The sequence below is a fragment of the Triticum aestivum genome, chromosome 3D (assembly GCF_018294505.1).
Source record: "Triticum aestivum cultivar Chinese Spring chromosome 3D, IWGSC CS RefSeq v2.1, whole genome shotgun sequence".
In the NCBI taxonomy this organism is placed as follows: Eukaryota; Viridiplantae; Streptophyta; class Magnoliopsida; order Poales; family Poaceae; genus Triticum; species Triticum aestivum.
Genome location: NC_057802.1, coordinates 436,577,392 through 436,591,658, shown reverse-complemented (window position 1 = coordinate 436,591,658; position 14,267 = coordinate 436,577,392). Strand labels below are relative to the sequence as shown.

Genomic DNA, 14,267 nt, shown 5'->3' with positions numbered 1-14,267 from the left:
CATCTTCTTCTCTTCGGCCACCACGAGGGACTCGGCCAGCCGGCTGCTGGCCATGGCACACTCGATGGACTTCTTGTAGTCGCCGGCTACCGTGATGATCCCCTTCGAGCTCGGCATCTTCATCTTCAGGTAGGCGTAGTGGGGCACAGCCATGAACTTGGCCAACGCAGGTCGGCCAAGCAGTGCATGATAGGGGCTCTCCAAATCCACCACCTCGAACCATATTGCTTCCCGGCGAAAGTGATCTTTGTCTCCGAAGAGAACATCCATCTTGATCTTGCCGATTGGAGAGCAAGATAGGCCGGGTACGATACCATGGAAGACGGTGCGGCTCGGCATGAGCTGCTTCGCTTTGATGTTCAGCTTGTCCATGGTATCGCGGTACAGTATGTTGATACTGCTTCCGCCGTCTATCAGGACGCGGGAAAATCTGGCAGCTCGCCTCTCCGTCGCAAGGGTGACGTCCAAGACCATAGCATAGGAGCCAGGCGAAGGCATCACCTCTGGGTGGTCGGCCTGGCTCCAGCTGATGGGCTTTTCCGACCAGTGCATGAACTCGGCGGTGCTAGAGGCGACTGCGTTTACTTCTTGGTGCTGCCGGCGTCGGCTGCGCTTGTCGTCGACTTGACTTGTGAAGACGACGTAGGCGTCGTGCGCTTCGGGGAACTCGTCTTGGATGGCGCCGACTGCCGGCCGGGCCGCCGGCTGCTGGGGAGCTGGAGGCGGCGGGCCGGGAGGCGGAGGCGGCACCATCCCTTCGCCCTTGGTGATGCGGGTGAGCCAGTGGCATTTCCGTGTCGTATGGTTGGACGGCTTCGCGCCGCTGTGGAACTTGCAGGGAGCATCGAGTGCTTGTTCGTAGGAGAAAGACGGCTGCCAAGGCGGCCGGCCACCCTTCTTCTTGGGAGCGGGCCGCTCTTCGGGCTGCTCGTCTTCAATGGTGGCCACCTGCCGACTGGAGGAAGTCGGCATGGGGCCCTTGCGCTTGTGGTCGTTCTGGTAGGGGCGCCGGTTAGGGTCGCCAGCCGGCGTCTTGGGAGCCGGAGCAATTACTTTCCCCGAGGCGTCCACTCGGAGCTCGGTCTTCATGGAGGAGTCGGCAGTGGCATACTTGTCGGCGGTGATCAGCAACTCATCGAGGGTTGCCGGCTCGTCGCAGAGGAGTCGGTGCTTGAGGAGGGTGCCCTCTCGGCACCCGGCAGTGAAGTACTCGATGGCCTGGACCTCGTGCACTCCCTCGCAGGAGTTGCGGAGCTCGGCCCATCGCGTGAGGTAGTCGCGGGTCGACTCGTTGGGCCCCTGGACGCAGAGGGAGAGCTGGCGAGGCTTGGGAGGCCGCTTGTAGGTGCTGGTGAAGTTGCGGACGAAAACTTCGGTGAAGTCCAGCCAACTGTTGATGCTGTAGGGCTTGAGGCTGTTGAGCCATGTGCGCGCCGTGCCTTGCAGCATCAAGGGGACGTACTTCACGGCGACGCGCCGATTGCCGTTGGCGATGCTGACGGCTGTGGAGTAGTCGATGAGCCAATCTTCCGGCTTCACCGAGCCGTTGTACTTGGGTGTGTCTCTGGGGAGCGAGAACCCTTTGGGGAAGGGCTCGTCGCGGATGCGGGGGCCAAAGCATGGCGGGCCGACATCGTCTTCTTCTTCTAGCGCCAAGGATCGAGCAAGGCGGTCGATCCTGTGGCGGGCGTCGTTTTCGCCGACTCCTTCTCGGCGGCCGAGTCGGTCGCCAAGAGTCGGATGGGTGACAGGCGGTGGAGTGAGGCGTCTTTCTCTTCGAGGCGGGGGAGGAGGCAGGTTTCCCTGGTGCTCTACAGCTCGAGGGCGGCCATCCGCGTCGCGCTCGATGGTAATGCGAGTCCGGCTGCGGCTGGCAGCCGGCTCCTTGTCTTTCTTCTGGCGCGCGCCGCTCGCAGTCGGCGAGCGGGACGTCGCGGCGTGCTCCCGGCGCGGGGGATGGCTATCAGCTCGGGCGCCGGCTTCGTGCCGTTCTGCAGCCGCGTCGATCAGCTGCTGGATCCGTCTTGTCATGTAGGGGAGCTCATCGGCTCCCAGCCCATTGAGCTCCTCTGCAGCCGCCTGAGCGGCTCGCAGATTCTCGAGCGGGGTGGCGTAGACGGGGCGATCTGCGCCCAGCATGCTGGCAACGGCTGCGCCGCGCTTCTGGACGAAGCCGGCTCGGCTCGGGCCGCTAGGCGGCGGCGTCCCGAAGGCGGCGCGGTCGACTTCGCGCTGGTGGGCCTCGGTGAGGCGTCTCATCGAGGCTATCTTCTTGCCCTCCGCGATGAGGGCAAGGCGGCGTGCTTCCAGGGTCTCGGCGTCGGCGTCGGCCGGGATGGGGACGGAGAGGTCGTGCATCGCCGCTTGCTGAGCGTCGCGGGCGTTCTCGCCCGAGTTGGAGACGTGGCTGATGACCAGCACTTCGGTGACAGCGCTGCTGCCGCTGTCAGCTCGAGGGAGGGGGTCGTCGAAGACCACCACGTCGGAGGGGTAGGCGTCGAGCGACGCGGTGTCGGAGTCGATGAGCATCGGGTCGGTGGAGCCGACCGACTCCATGTCCGCAGCGGGCTCGCTGGAGACGTGAAGTTGGTCGAGGAGGCTGACGAGGCGGCTCTCGGGGTAGTCGGTGCCTGCGTCGGACGCAGGCTCGTCGGAGATGCGAGTCTCGCCGAGCAGATCGGCGAGGCGGCTCGCTGCGCAGGCGTCGTCGACGCCTTGCAGCGCGTCGAGGCAAACGCCATCGGGCGCAGCAGGCTGGCTGCGCTCGCGGGGAGGAAGAGGGTTCCCGTCCAGAACAGGTCTCCGGACGATGGTGCACCTGGCCCCACGGTGGGCGCCAAATGTCGGGTGGTTGGTGCGACATATGCCAAGGGATGGCTTATCATTGTGGGAGCCAATAAAACGTCGCCGGTGCCCGGAAACGGGATGAGGCGAAGACATGCACGCCGGCGAATCTTACCCAGGTTCGGGGCTCTCCGAGGAGATAACACCCCTAGTCCTGCTCTGCGGGGTCTCCGCATGATCACTAGATCGATAAAGGGTAGCTACAATCGCTCCTAGAGCTGTTGAGATCAAGGGAGAAGAAGAACAAGGCTAGCTCTTGCTTCTCTCTATCTATGGTGTGTGTGCTATGCGTGGGTGTTAACCTAGAAGCCAACCCTTTGCATGGGTGCTCCGGGGGGTTTATATAGGCCTACCCCCCGGGGTACAATGGTAATCCGATTGGGAACTGGTCCCAGCCGTCAGTGTCTACGCTCGCCGGCTTCTCCGCCGGCTGCTGGGTCCCGCCGGCTGGTGGGTCCCGCCGGCTGCCGGCTACTTGGTCGACAGGCCGGTCCCACCGCCTAGGGTCTTGTCGGCGGCTGCTTACTGTAGCCGCGCCTCTGATGATGAGGGCTTTGTCGAGGTGAGCGTGGCTACAGTGGGCCGCCTCGGGGGCTATCACTGTAGCCTCACCTCGTCTTGTCTCCTTAATGGGGCTCCTGCTTCGAGGAAGGGAGTAGCCGGCTTCTGGAGGCCGGCTATACTCTTGGCCGACTAGGAAAAGCCGGGCCGCCTTCACGCCTCTCTCTGGCTGAAGGGGCCCGCAGTCCTTGGGCCGTACAGGAGTGGGTCGTGGATGACGTCGAGGCTAGCGTGGCTACAGTGCCGAGCCGCACGGGAGACGTCCCTCCCGTACGGCCTCCTGTAGCCATGCCCGCCTCGGGCTTCGGGGGTCATGGGCCGCACTGTGGCCACACCCCGTCACGTCGCCGTTATGGAGGGGCGGTTGTGATCTTGGCCGGCTCCTAGGAGTCGGCGTCCTTCCTGGTCGGCTTCTTGGAGTCGGCCACCCCGTAGTCGTCCTGGGGAGGAGTCGGTGAGGCTGGGTCGCCTTCCGGGAGTCGGCTTTAGTGGTAGCCGGCCAGAGAAGGCGGCACAAATGCTTGGAGTGCTTGAAGGCCCAAAGGCCTGATAAATTTTCCGAAGAGCCAGGGGTAGTCGGTATGGCTACCCGTGCCATTTACTCCGACACCCACCTTTCTCTAAATATAAATACTAGGAGGGACCTTAGGGAATCTTTTTGAGTAATATTTCTTCAATTTATTTTGACATTTTTTCAGGTAGGGGTCATAGAAAATCGCTAGAGCGCCCCCACGTGGTTCCCGTTTGGTGATACTTGGCGTCGAAGTCACCCGCGACCCTCACATTTTTTTTTTTGCCGCGGCCCTCACTCGTGGTCCGTCGCGCAGCGCGGGTGATTACCACATGAGCCCAAGCCATGCCGCCTCCCGTGCGCCTCGCGGATCTTCATCCATCCCGGACCGCCTGCCCTCGTCGCCTGGCGCCACGCGCGTACACAACACGCTCGACACGGGGTCCATCCATCCACCCAAACACCCTGCCAAGTTTCCACCTATCCCTTCCCCGATTTGATTGAGTTGAGCCCGACGCCCCCACCCCACCGACCGCGCCTTCCCCACCACACCGCAGCTCCGGCGGGCCCGAACCAAATCAATCGCCGGATCCCCCTCCACCTCCACCGCCCATGGAGCTGGCGACGCGCGATCTCGCGGCGCTGGGCGCGGCGGACCTGGTGCGGGTCTCCGCCGCGATCCCGCGCGCCGCGCCGCGCACCTTCGCGCTGCTCACCGCCTGCCTCGTCTTCCCGCTCTCCTTCGCCGTGCTGGCGCACTCCCTCTTCACCCACCCCATCCTCCGCCGCATCCGGACCTCCGACTACACCGCCACCTCCGCGCAGTGGGTGGCGCTCTTCGCCTACCAGTTCCTCTACCTCATCTTCCTCTTCACCTTCTCGCTCCTCTCCACCGCCGCCGCCGTCTTCACCGTCGCCTCCCTCTACGCCGCCAAGCCGGCCTCCATCGCCTCCTCGCTCTCCGCGCTGCCGCCCATCCTGCCCCGCCTCCTCCGCACCTTCCTCTGGGTCTCGCTCCTCATGCTCGCCTACCACGTCGGCTTCGTCGTCACCGTCGTCCTCCTCATCCTCCTCTTCGACCCGCCCATGACCGCCTCCACCCCGCCCCCCCTCTCCTTCCTCCTCGCCCTCCTCGCCGTCGCCTTCCTCTTCCTCGCCATCCACGTCTACATCTCCGCGCTCTGGCACCTCGCCAGCGTCATCTCCGTGCTCGAGCCCCTCTGCGGCCTCGCCGCCATGTCCAAGAGCAGGCAGCTCCTCCAGGGCCGCACTCGCACCGCCGCGGTCCTCGTTTTCTCCTACTTCGCCATCTGCGGGCTCATCACGGGGATGTTCCGTTCGGCTGTCGTCAAGGCGCGGGGCGAGGAGGGGAGCCTCGACATGAGCTTGGCCGGCCGGATAGGCGTCGGCGCTCTGCTCGTCTCTGTTCTCGTCTGTGTCAATCTCTTGGGGCTGCTCGCGCAGAGCGTCTTCTATTACGCCTGCAAGGCCTACCACAACCAGGAGATCGACAGGACCGCGCTGTACGAGCACCTCGGCGGTTACCTTGGCGAGTACGTGCCGCTCAAGAGCAATATCCAGATGGAGAACCTGTGAGATTCGTAAGCTGCTCACTCGCCTGCTCCTTCCAAATACTAGCTGTGCTGTTGGATCTTGTTCTAAAGAAGAGCATGGCGTTGCCAGGATTTTATTTAGTTTTCTTGTTTCTAGTTTATTGTGCTTGCCTGTTGTAATCTGTAATTAACAATAATGCGCAGTATGGACTGATCTGTGGTATGCAACATAAAGGAAGTTCTCATTCTGCTGCAAAATCCTGTTCTTCTTTACTGTGTTTGTTATACTACCTATCATTCTTGGCTCATGGTTAGTGATTTAGTGGTAAGAGTGGAGGTTAGCATTGTGATATCGAGTTATTATTCTCTTTACCAGTTTGAGGAGTTCATGATTGTTGATGCTCTTATTCTTCCCCTGTCGTGACACTTAGAAAAGCAACCATGTACTCCCTCCGTCCCATAATATAAGAACGATTTTGGCACTACACTAGTGTAAAAAACGTTCTTATATTGTGGGACAGAGGTAGTAGAATTGATGATGACTGTCGTGACACTTAGAAAAGCAATCGTGCAGATGCAATTTTGATTTCTTAAGCATGGTTGGAGTGGAGATGACCAGTTTTTTGTGGGAGTTTGGGAGATAAACTGCACTATTATTTTCATGTTACAGGACTGGTCCTGTTATGCACTTCTATAATTTAGGCAGAGAAATATCTAATAAATGTGCACAATTAGCTTTGTTGTTAGAGAAAGAGATGGGTAAAATTTGAGGAAGAGTGCATGGTAAACCATTACTGATGCATTCCTTTCAGCTTCTATACTCAATTGTGTTGGAATATGTTTCTGAAGTAGTTGTGAAAATCAGTATGTTCCTGTTTTGTAATAACATTGTTTCTTTACCAGTGATCTTATTCTTTTTAATTTGGTATACTTGTAGCAAGTTGCAACCATTAGAAGTCATCCTTGTTATGTTTTTTTATCACCGTGCTAGGAAGCAAAGCTTGTTGAAATGAATGCACGCTCTCTTGTACCGTGCTAGTAAAATATGCCATGTTGCCAGTTTGTTGCTTACTTGATTGAATTGAATCGATTTTATGTCTAGATATATGCTGTTTCTAGGATTTGTTTTGGTCTGTTGAAACTAATGAAGAAATATCAATATGATGTCTTCTTGCCTTAGCTTGCAGAAATTAACTTGGTTACATGGTATTCAAAATTCTAGTATAATTTTGCAAGATTTGTATGTGTCATTAGAGCCTGGTCATTTTCATTACACTAGGGCTGACTGAATGGCGTGACAATGGACAAATCATAGGGCAAAAACCAGCTATCTAGGGATGAGTGAAGATGGTTTTATGTAAAGAGGGTACCAGGGACAAATCATAGGGCAAAAACCAGCTATCTAGGGATGAGTGAAGATGGTTTTATGTAAAGAGGGTGGGACAAATCATAGGGCAAAAACCAGCTATCTAGGGATGAGTGAAGATGGTTTTATGTAAAGAGGGTACCAGGAAGTTGTAACTACGCTTAATTGGAACCGGGCTTTTCATGAAACCAACAATAATGGTTTATTTTGGTTCCCTCATTCTTCATGTTTGATTCATATTGTTAAGATAACTGAACTTGCTGACCATATGCAAACTTCAAAATCCTATCCATAAAGTGGTGTAGTATGCGAGCTTCAAAATCCTATCCATAAAGTTGTGTGGATTGGAGAGTGGTTTGTAAGATTAATTCTCCATCATGATGGTGGTAGGAGCGTCGTGCATGACCATTGTGCTACCTTTTGTTTCTTCTATCTATCTATGGATCAGCACAAGATAGTGAGGCACATATCAGTGGTGAATTTTCTCCAAATAGAAAGAAAGAAAAACATGGTGCCTGAGAACATGGGAGGCTGGGAGCCATTTGGTGATAGGACTGACATAGATAGCATCGTTGTGGAGTATGGAACTGGATTGTTGATGCCCAGTCAGAATGCACTTTGACATGCGAGTGATGGCCTACTATCTCTTTGATCTGAAGTGGTATTATGTCTTCCTTTCCTCCGTGTCACGCAACTTCTCTATTTGCATAAACAGCGAAGCGGTTATCTGCTCGCTTGCCTGATGCTGATGGCTGGTGATGCTTTATCATTTCTCCCTTCTATACTCGGATCTTCCGTTTATACCCGTTCACTCATCTGCTGCGTGCCATTGTATTTCTGTCTTTATCGGTCATATTACTTCCATCCTCTTTAACTTATTTTGCATGAATTGTCGGGTTTGTTTGTAATACGATGATTTTGCTGGCCGGATTTGCTTGTCTTTCTGGAAGGAATGCTTCATCGAGCGGTTCTGACCAATTTGGACCTTGTCAGGTATTTGCGTCCGTAGCAATAGATTAACACTCAACCGCTCGATCGGCGCTGGTGTCTCGCTATGCGGGTCTGCAGCACTGATAATGGGTTGAACTGTTCCAGTTTTTGTTTTAAACAGAATCTGCTTTGAAGTTCGACTGACGTAAGACTCGAACGGTAATGGCTTCTTCCATTCATTCGAAATACTCCCTCTGTAAACTAGCGTTTAGATCACTACTTTAGTAATCTAAACGCTCTTATATTATTTACAGAGGGAGTACATGAATAGGAAATATGTAGGATTTGCAATGTCATGCCCATGAAAATCCTACAAGATTTTCTTAATAAATGTAGGAATACTACCATTTCGGAAAGAAAAAAATCCTACTCCCTCTATAAACTAAACATTCTTATATTAGTTTACGGAGGGAGTACAAGATTTGTGTGATTGCATCATAGGAAATCAAAGGGATTTTTTTTGGAGTTGATGCTAAATGTCCTACTGATTGTAGTACAAATGAATCCTTCGCAAATTTTAACTCAATCCTACAAATCAAATCAAATTGTTGAATAGGAGAAGTTGCCAGGGATTCTAATCATCTAAAAAATTATACTAAAAGTCTTTTGAGGGACACTAATATCTCCCATGAACGGAGTGCACACCTGCTTTGGGCTGATGGATGGACAAACAATGGACAAGAATAAAGGCTTCTTTGATTTGTAGGATTCCGAAAAGTAGGGATAGAAACACAGGAACATAATAGGATTGTATGTCTAAAACTTAATAGGATTTTATGCGCAAAACATGAGATTGTGGAAACATAGGAATTTTGTAGGATTGGGTGTTCGATCCATACGAAATGGTGAACATAGGAATTTCATCTACGCTCTCTACACTCAGTTCAAATTTAAGTCCAACAGTAATCTACCTTGTATAAATATTTAAAACAATTACAACAAAAACATTACATAAATGTTCTGGAAACTCACTCCTATTTGTACTTTTTATTTCCTGGAATCGTGCTATAAAGGAGCAATTTGAAAAGACCATGTAGCTCCAGCTCAGGACCTCAAGCCAAGCCCTTAGGCCATCTCCACCGCGCGACCCCAAACGAACGTCCGTTTTGGCCGGATTTTGTTCCTTTGGGGCGCCAATGGGTTCGCCCGTGTCCGCCTCTGTCCGTTGGGTCGTGTGTACGCCCCCGCGCGACCGCACCCCAAATCACGTCCGCGTTGGACATGATTTAAAAATATAGCAAAACGTAAATAAAATGACTTAAAAAAGTAAATAAATGCAGTTTAATAAACTTAAAACTTAGTTAGGGGGTCACGGCCACAAAACGGCCCAGTTTTCACGTCGAATTTGACATAATTAATAATAAACATAAAAAGGAAAATAAAAAGGGCCGCCGCCTGCGCGCTCCTGCCCGTGCCCGTCGATGCCGTCGCCGTTGCCGTCTTCAGTGGCCGCCGGCGTCGTCGTCGTCGCTGACGAGGTCCACGTAGGCCGGCGGCGTCCAGAGGTGGGCCGGCAGTGCGTGGTAGACGGGGGCGGGCTGGGCGGCGGGAGGTGCCTGCATGACCTCCTCCCGTGGCGACGCCTCCCGCTCCGGTGACCGCGGCGGCGTGGGGCGCCAGTTCACGCACCCCACGGCGTCGGCCATCTCTTGTGCAGTGCACGACCAGCCCCACCCCTGGCCCACCAGGCCCAGGTGGAACGAGGCCACCGGCTCCTCCTCCATCGCCTCCTCCCTCCTCTCCTCCTCCTTGACGGCCACCATTTGCAGCTCGGGGAAGGCGACGTCGCCGGCGGCAGAGAGTGCCATCGCCTCCTCCAAGCCGTCCCATTGGCGCTCGTCGTGGGTGTACATGGAGTCATCCATGACACGCTGCACGAGCCGGGCCTCCTCCTCCGCTGTCATGCGAGGAGTGAAGGAAATATGCCCTAGAGACAATAATAAAGTTATTATTTATTTCCTTATATCATGATAAATGTTTATTATTCATGCTAGAATTGTATTAACCGGAAACATAATACTTGTGTGAATACATAAACAAACAGAGTGTCACTACTATGCCTCTACTTGACTAGCTCGTTGATCAAAGATGGTTATGTTTCCTAGCCATAGACATGAGTTGTCATTTGATTAACGGGATCACATCATTAGAAGAATGATGTGATTGACTTGACCCATTCCGTTAGCTTAGCACTCGATCGTTTAGTATGTTGCTATTGCTTTCTTCACGACTTATACATGTTCCTATGACTATGAGATTATGCAACTCCCGTTTACTGGAGGAACACTTTGTGTGCTACCAAACGTCACAACGTAACTGGGTGATTACAAAGGTGCTCTACAGGTGTCTCCGAAGGTACTTGTTGGGTTGGCGTATTTCGAGATTAGGATTTGTCACTCCGATTGTCGGAGAGGTATCTCTGGGCCCACTCGATAATGCACATCACTATAAGCCTTGCAAGCATTGCAACTAATGAGCTAGTTGCGGGATGATGTATTACGGAACGAGTAAAGAGACTTGCCGGTAACGAGATTGAACTAGGTATTGAGATACCGACGATCGAATCTCGGGCAAGTAACATACCGATGACAAAGGGAACAACGTATGTTGTTATGCGGTCTAACCAATAAAGATCTTCGTAGAATATGTGGAAGCCAATATGAGCATCCAGGTTCCGCTATTGGTTATTGACCGGAGACGTGTCTCGGTCATGTCTACATAGTTCTCGAACCCGTAGGGTCCGCACGCTTAAAGTTCGATGACGGTTATATTATGAGTTTATGTGTTTTGATGTATCGAAGGTAGTTCGGAGTCCCGGATGAGATCGGGGACATGACGAGGAGTCTCGAAATGGCCGAGACGTAAAGATCGATATATTGGACGACTATATTCGGACTTCGGAAAGGTTCCGAGTGATTCGGGTATTTATTGGAGTAACGGAGAGTTATGGGAATTCGCCGGGGAGAAGTATTGGGCCTTCTTGGGCCATACGGGAATAGAGAAGAGAGGCCAAAAGGAAGGAGGCGCGCAACCCCCCTCTGGTCTGAATTGGACAAGGGGTGCAGCCCCTTTTCATTCTCCCTCTCCCCCTCTTTCCTTCTCTCCTACTCCAACAAGGAAAGGAGGAGTCCTACTCCCGGCCCTTGGCGCGCCCTCCTCCTTGGCCGGCCGCCTCCCCCTTGCTCCTTTATATACGGGGGCAGGGGGCACCCCATAGACACAACCAATTGATCCCTTGGATCTCTTAGCCGTGTGCGGTGCCCCCTCCACCATAATCCACCTCGATAATATCGTAGCAGTGCTTAGGCGAAGCCCTGCGTCGGTAGAACATCATCATCGTCACCACGCCGTCGTGCTGACGGAACTCTCCCTCAAAGCTCGGCTGGATCGGAGTTCGAGGGACGTCATCGAGTTGAACGTGTGATGAACTCGGAGGTGCCGTGCGTTCGGTACTTGATCGGTCGGATTGTGAAGACGTATGACTACATCAACGGCGTTGTGCTAACGCTTCTGCTTTCGGTCTATGAGGGTACGTGGACACACTCTCCCCTCTCGTTGCTATGCATCACCATGATCTTGCGTGTGCGTAGGAAATTTTTGAAATTACTACGTTCCCCAACAGTGGTATCAGAGCCTGGTTTTATGCGTTGATGTTATATGCACGAGTAGAACACAAGTGAGTTGTGGGCGATATAAGTCATACTGCTTACCAGCATGTCATACTTTGGTTCGGCGGTATTGTTGGATGAAGCGGCCCGGACCGACATTACGCGTACGCTTACGCGAGACTGGTTCTTCCGACGTGCTTTGCACAGAGGTGGCTCGCGGGTGTCAGTTTTTCCAACTTTAGTTGAACCGAGTGTGGCTACGCCCGGTCCTTGCGAAGGTTAAAACAGCACCAACTTGACAAACTATCGTTGTGGTTTTGATGCGTAGGTAAGAACGGTTCTTACTAAGCCCAGTAGCAGCCACGTAAAACTTGCAACAGCAAAGTAGAGGACGTCTAACTTGTTTTTGCAGGGCATGTTGTGATGTGATATGGTCAAGACATGATGCTAAATTTTATTGTATGAGATGATCATGTTTTGTAACCGAGTTATCGGCAACTGGCAGGAGCCATATGGTTGTCGCTTTATTGTATGCAATGCAATCGCCCTGTAATGCTTTACTTTATCACTAAGCGGTAGCGATAGTCGTAGAAGCATAAGATTGGTGAGACGACAACGATGCTACGATGGAGATCAAGGTGTCGCGCCGGTGACGATGGTGATCATGACGGTGCTTCGGAGATGGAGATCACAAGCACAAGATGATGATAGCCATATCATATCACTTATATTGATTGCATGTGATGTTTATCTTTTATGCATCTTATCTTGCTTTGATTGACGGTAGCATTATAAGATGATCCCTCACTAAATTTTCAAAGTATAAGTGTTCTCCCTGAGTATGCACCGTTGCGAAAGTTCTTCGTGCTGAGACACCACGTGATGATCGGGTGTGATAGGCTCTACGTTCAAATACAACGGGTGCAAAACAGTTGCACACGCGGAATACTCAGGTTAAGCTTGACGAGCCTAGCATATAACAGATATGGCCTCGGAACACGGAGACCGAAAGGTCGAGCGTGAATCATATAGTAGATATGATCAACATAGTGATGTTCACTGTTGAAACTACTCCATCTCACGTGATGATCGGACATGGTTTAGTTGATATGGATCACGTGATCACTTAGAGGATTAGAGGGATGTCTATCTAAGTGGGAGTTCTTAAGTAATATGATTAACTGAACTTAAATTTATCATGAACTTAGTCCTGATAGTATTTTGCAAATTATGTTGTAGATCAATAGCTCGCGTTGTTGCTTCCCTGTGTTTATTTTTGATGTGTTCCTAGAGAAAAATTATGTTGAAAGATGTTAGTAGCAAAGATGCGGATTGGATCCGTGATCTGAGGATTATCCTCATTGCTGCACAGAAGAATTATGTCCTTGATGCACCGCTAGGTGACAGACCTATTGCAGGAGCAGATGCAGACGTTATGAACGTTTGGCTAGCTCAATATGATGACTACTTGATAGTTTAGTGCACCATGCTTAACGGCTTAGAATCGGGACTTCAAAGACGTTTTGAACGTCATGGACCATATGAGATGTTCTAGGAGTTGAAGTTAATATTTCAAGCAAATACCCGAGTTGAGAGATATGAAGTCTCCAACAAGTTCTATAGCTAAAAGATGGAGGAGAATAGCTCAAGCAGTGAGCATGTGCTCAGATTGTCTGGGTACTACAATCGCTTGAATCAAGTGGGAGTTAATCTTCCAGATAAAATAGTGATTGACAGAATTCTCTAGTCACCATCACCAAGTTAGTAGAACTTCGTGATGAACTATAGTATGCAAGGGATGACGAAAGTAATTCCCGAGCTCTTCGTGATGCTGAAATCGACGAAGGTAGAAATCAAGAAAAACATCAAGTGTTGATGGTTGACGAGACCACTAGTTTCAAGAAAAGGGCAAAGGGAAGAAGGGGGACTTCAAGAAGAACGGCAAGCAAGTTGTTGCTCAAGTGAAGAAGCCTAAGTCTGGTCCTAAGCCTGAGACTAAGTGCTTCTACTGCAAAGGGACTGGTCACTGGAAGCGGAACTACCCCAAGTATTTGGTGGATAAGAAGGATGGCAAAGTGAACAAAGGTATATTGGATATACATGTTATTGATGTGTACTTACTAGTGTTTATAGCAACCCCTCGGTATTTGATACTGGCTCAGTTGCTAAAGAGTAGTAACTCGAAACGGGAGTTGCATAATGAACAGAAACTAGTTAAGGATGAAGTGACGATGTGTATTGGAAGTGGTTCCAAGATTGATATGATCATCATCGCACACTCCCTATACTTTCGGGATTAGTGTTGAACCTAAATAAGTGTTATTTGGTGTTTGCGTTGAGCTTGAATATGATTTGATCATGTTTATTGCAATAAGGTTATTCATTTAAGTTAGAGAATAATTGTTGTTCTGTTTACATGAATAAAACCTTATATGGTTACACACCCAATGAAAATGGTTCGTTGGATCTCGATCGTAGTGATACACATATTCATAATATTGAAGCCAAAAGATGCAAAGTTAATAATGATAGTGCAACTTATTTGTGGCACTGCCGTTTAGGTCATATTGGTGTAAAGCGCATGAAGAAACTCCATGCTGATGGGTTTTGAAATCATTTGATTATGAATCACTTGATGCTTGTGAACCATGCCTTATGGGCAAGATGACTAAGACTCCATTCTCCGGAACAATGGAACGAGCAACTGACTTATTGGAAATAATACATACTGATGTATGCGATCCGATGAGTGTTGAGGCTCGCGGCGGGTATCGTTATTTTTTGACCTTCACAGATGATTTGAGCAGATATGGGTATATCTACTTGATGAAACA

At 51.3% G+C, this 14,267-nt stretch overlaps 1 protein-coding gene across 1 annotated transcript; it reads left to right on the top strand.

The window, feature by feature from the left end:
* The first annotated feature begins 4,294 nt into the window (after nucleotides 1-4,294).
* On the top strand, nucleotides 4,295-5,727 carry LOC123079446 (uncharacterized). The gene has a single exon (XM_044502215.1). The coding sequence runs from the start codon at nucleotides 4,529-4,531 to the stop codon at nucleotides 5,510-5,512; it is 984 nt and encodes a 327-aa protein (XP_044358150.1). The 5' UTR covers nucleotides 4,295-4,528; the 3' UTR covers nucleotides 5,513-5,727.
* The last annotated feature ends 8,540 nt before the right edge of the window (nucleotides 5,728-14,267 follow it).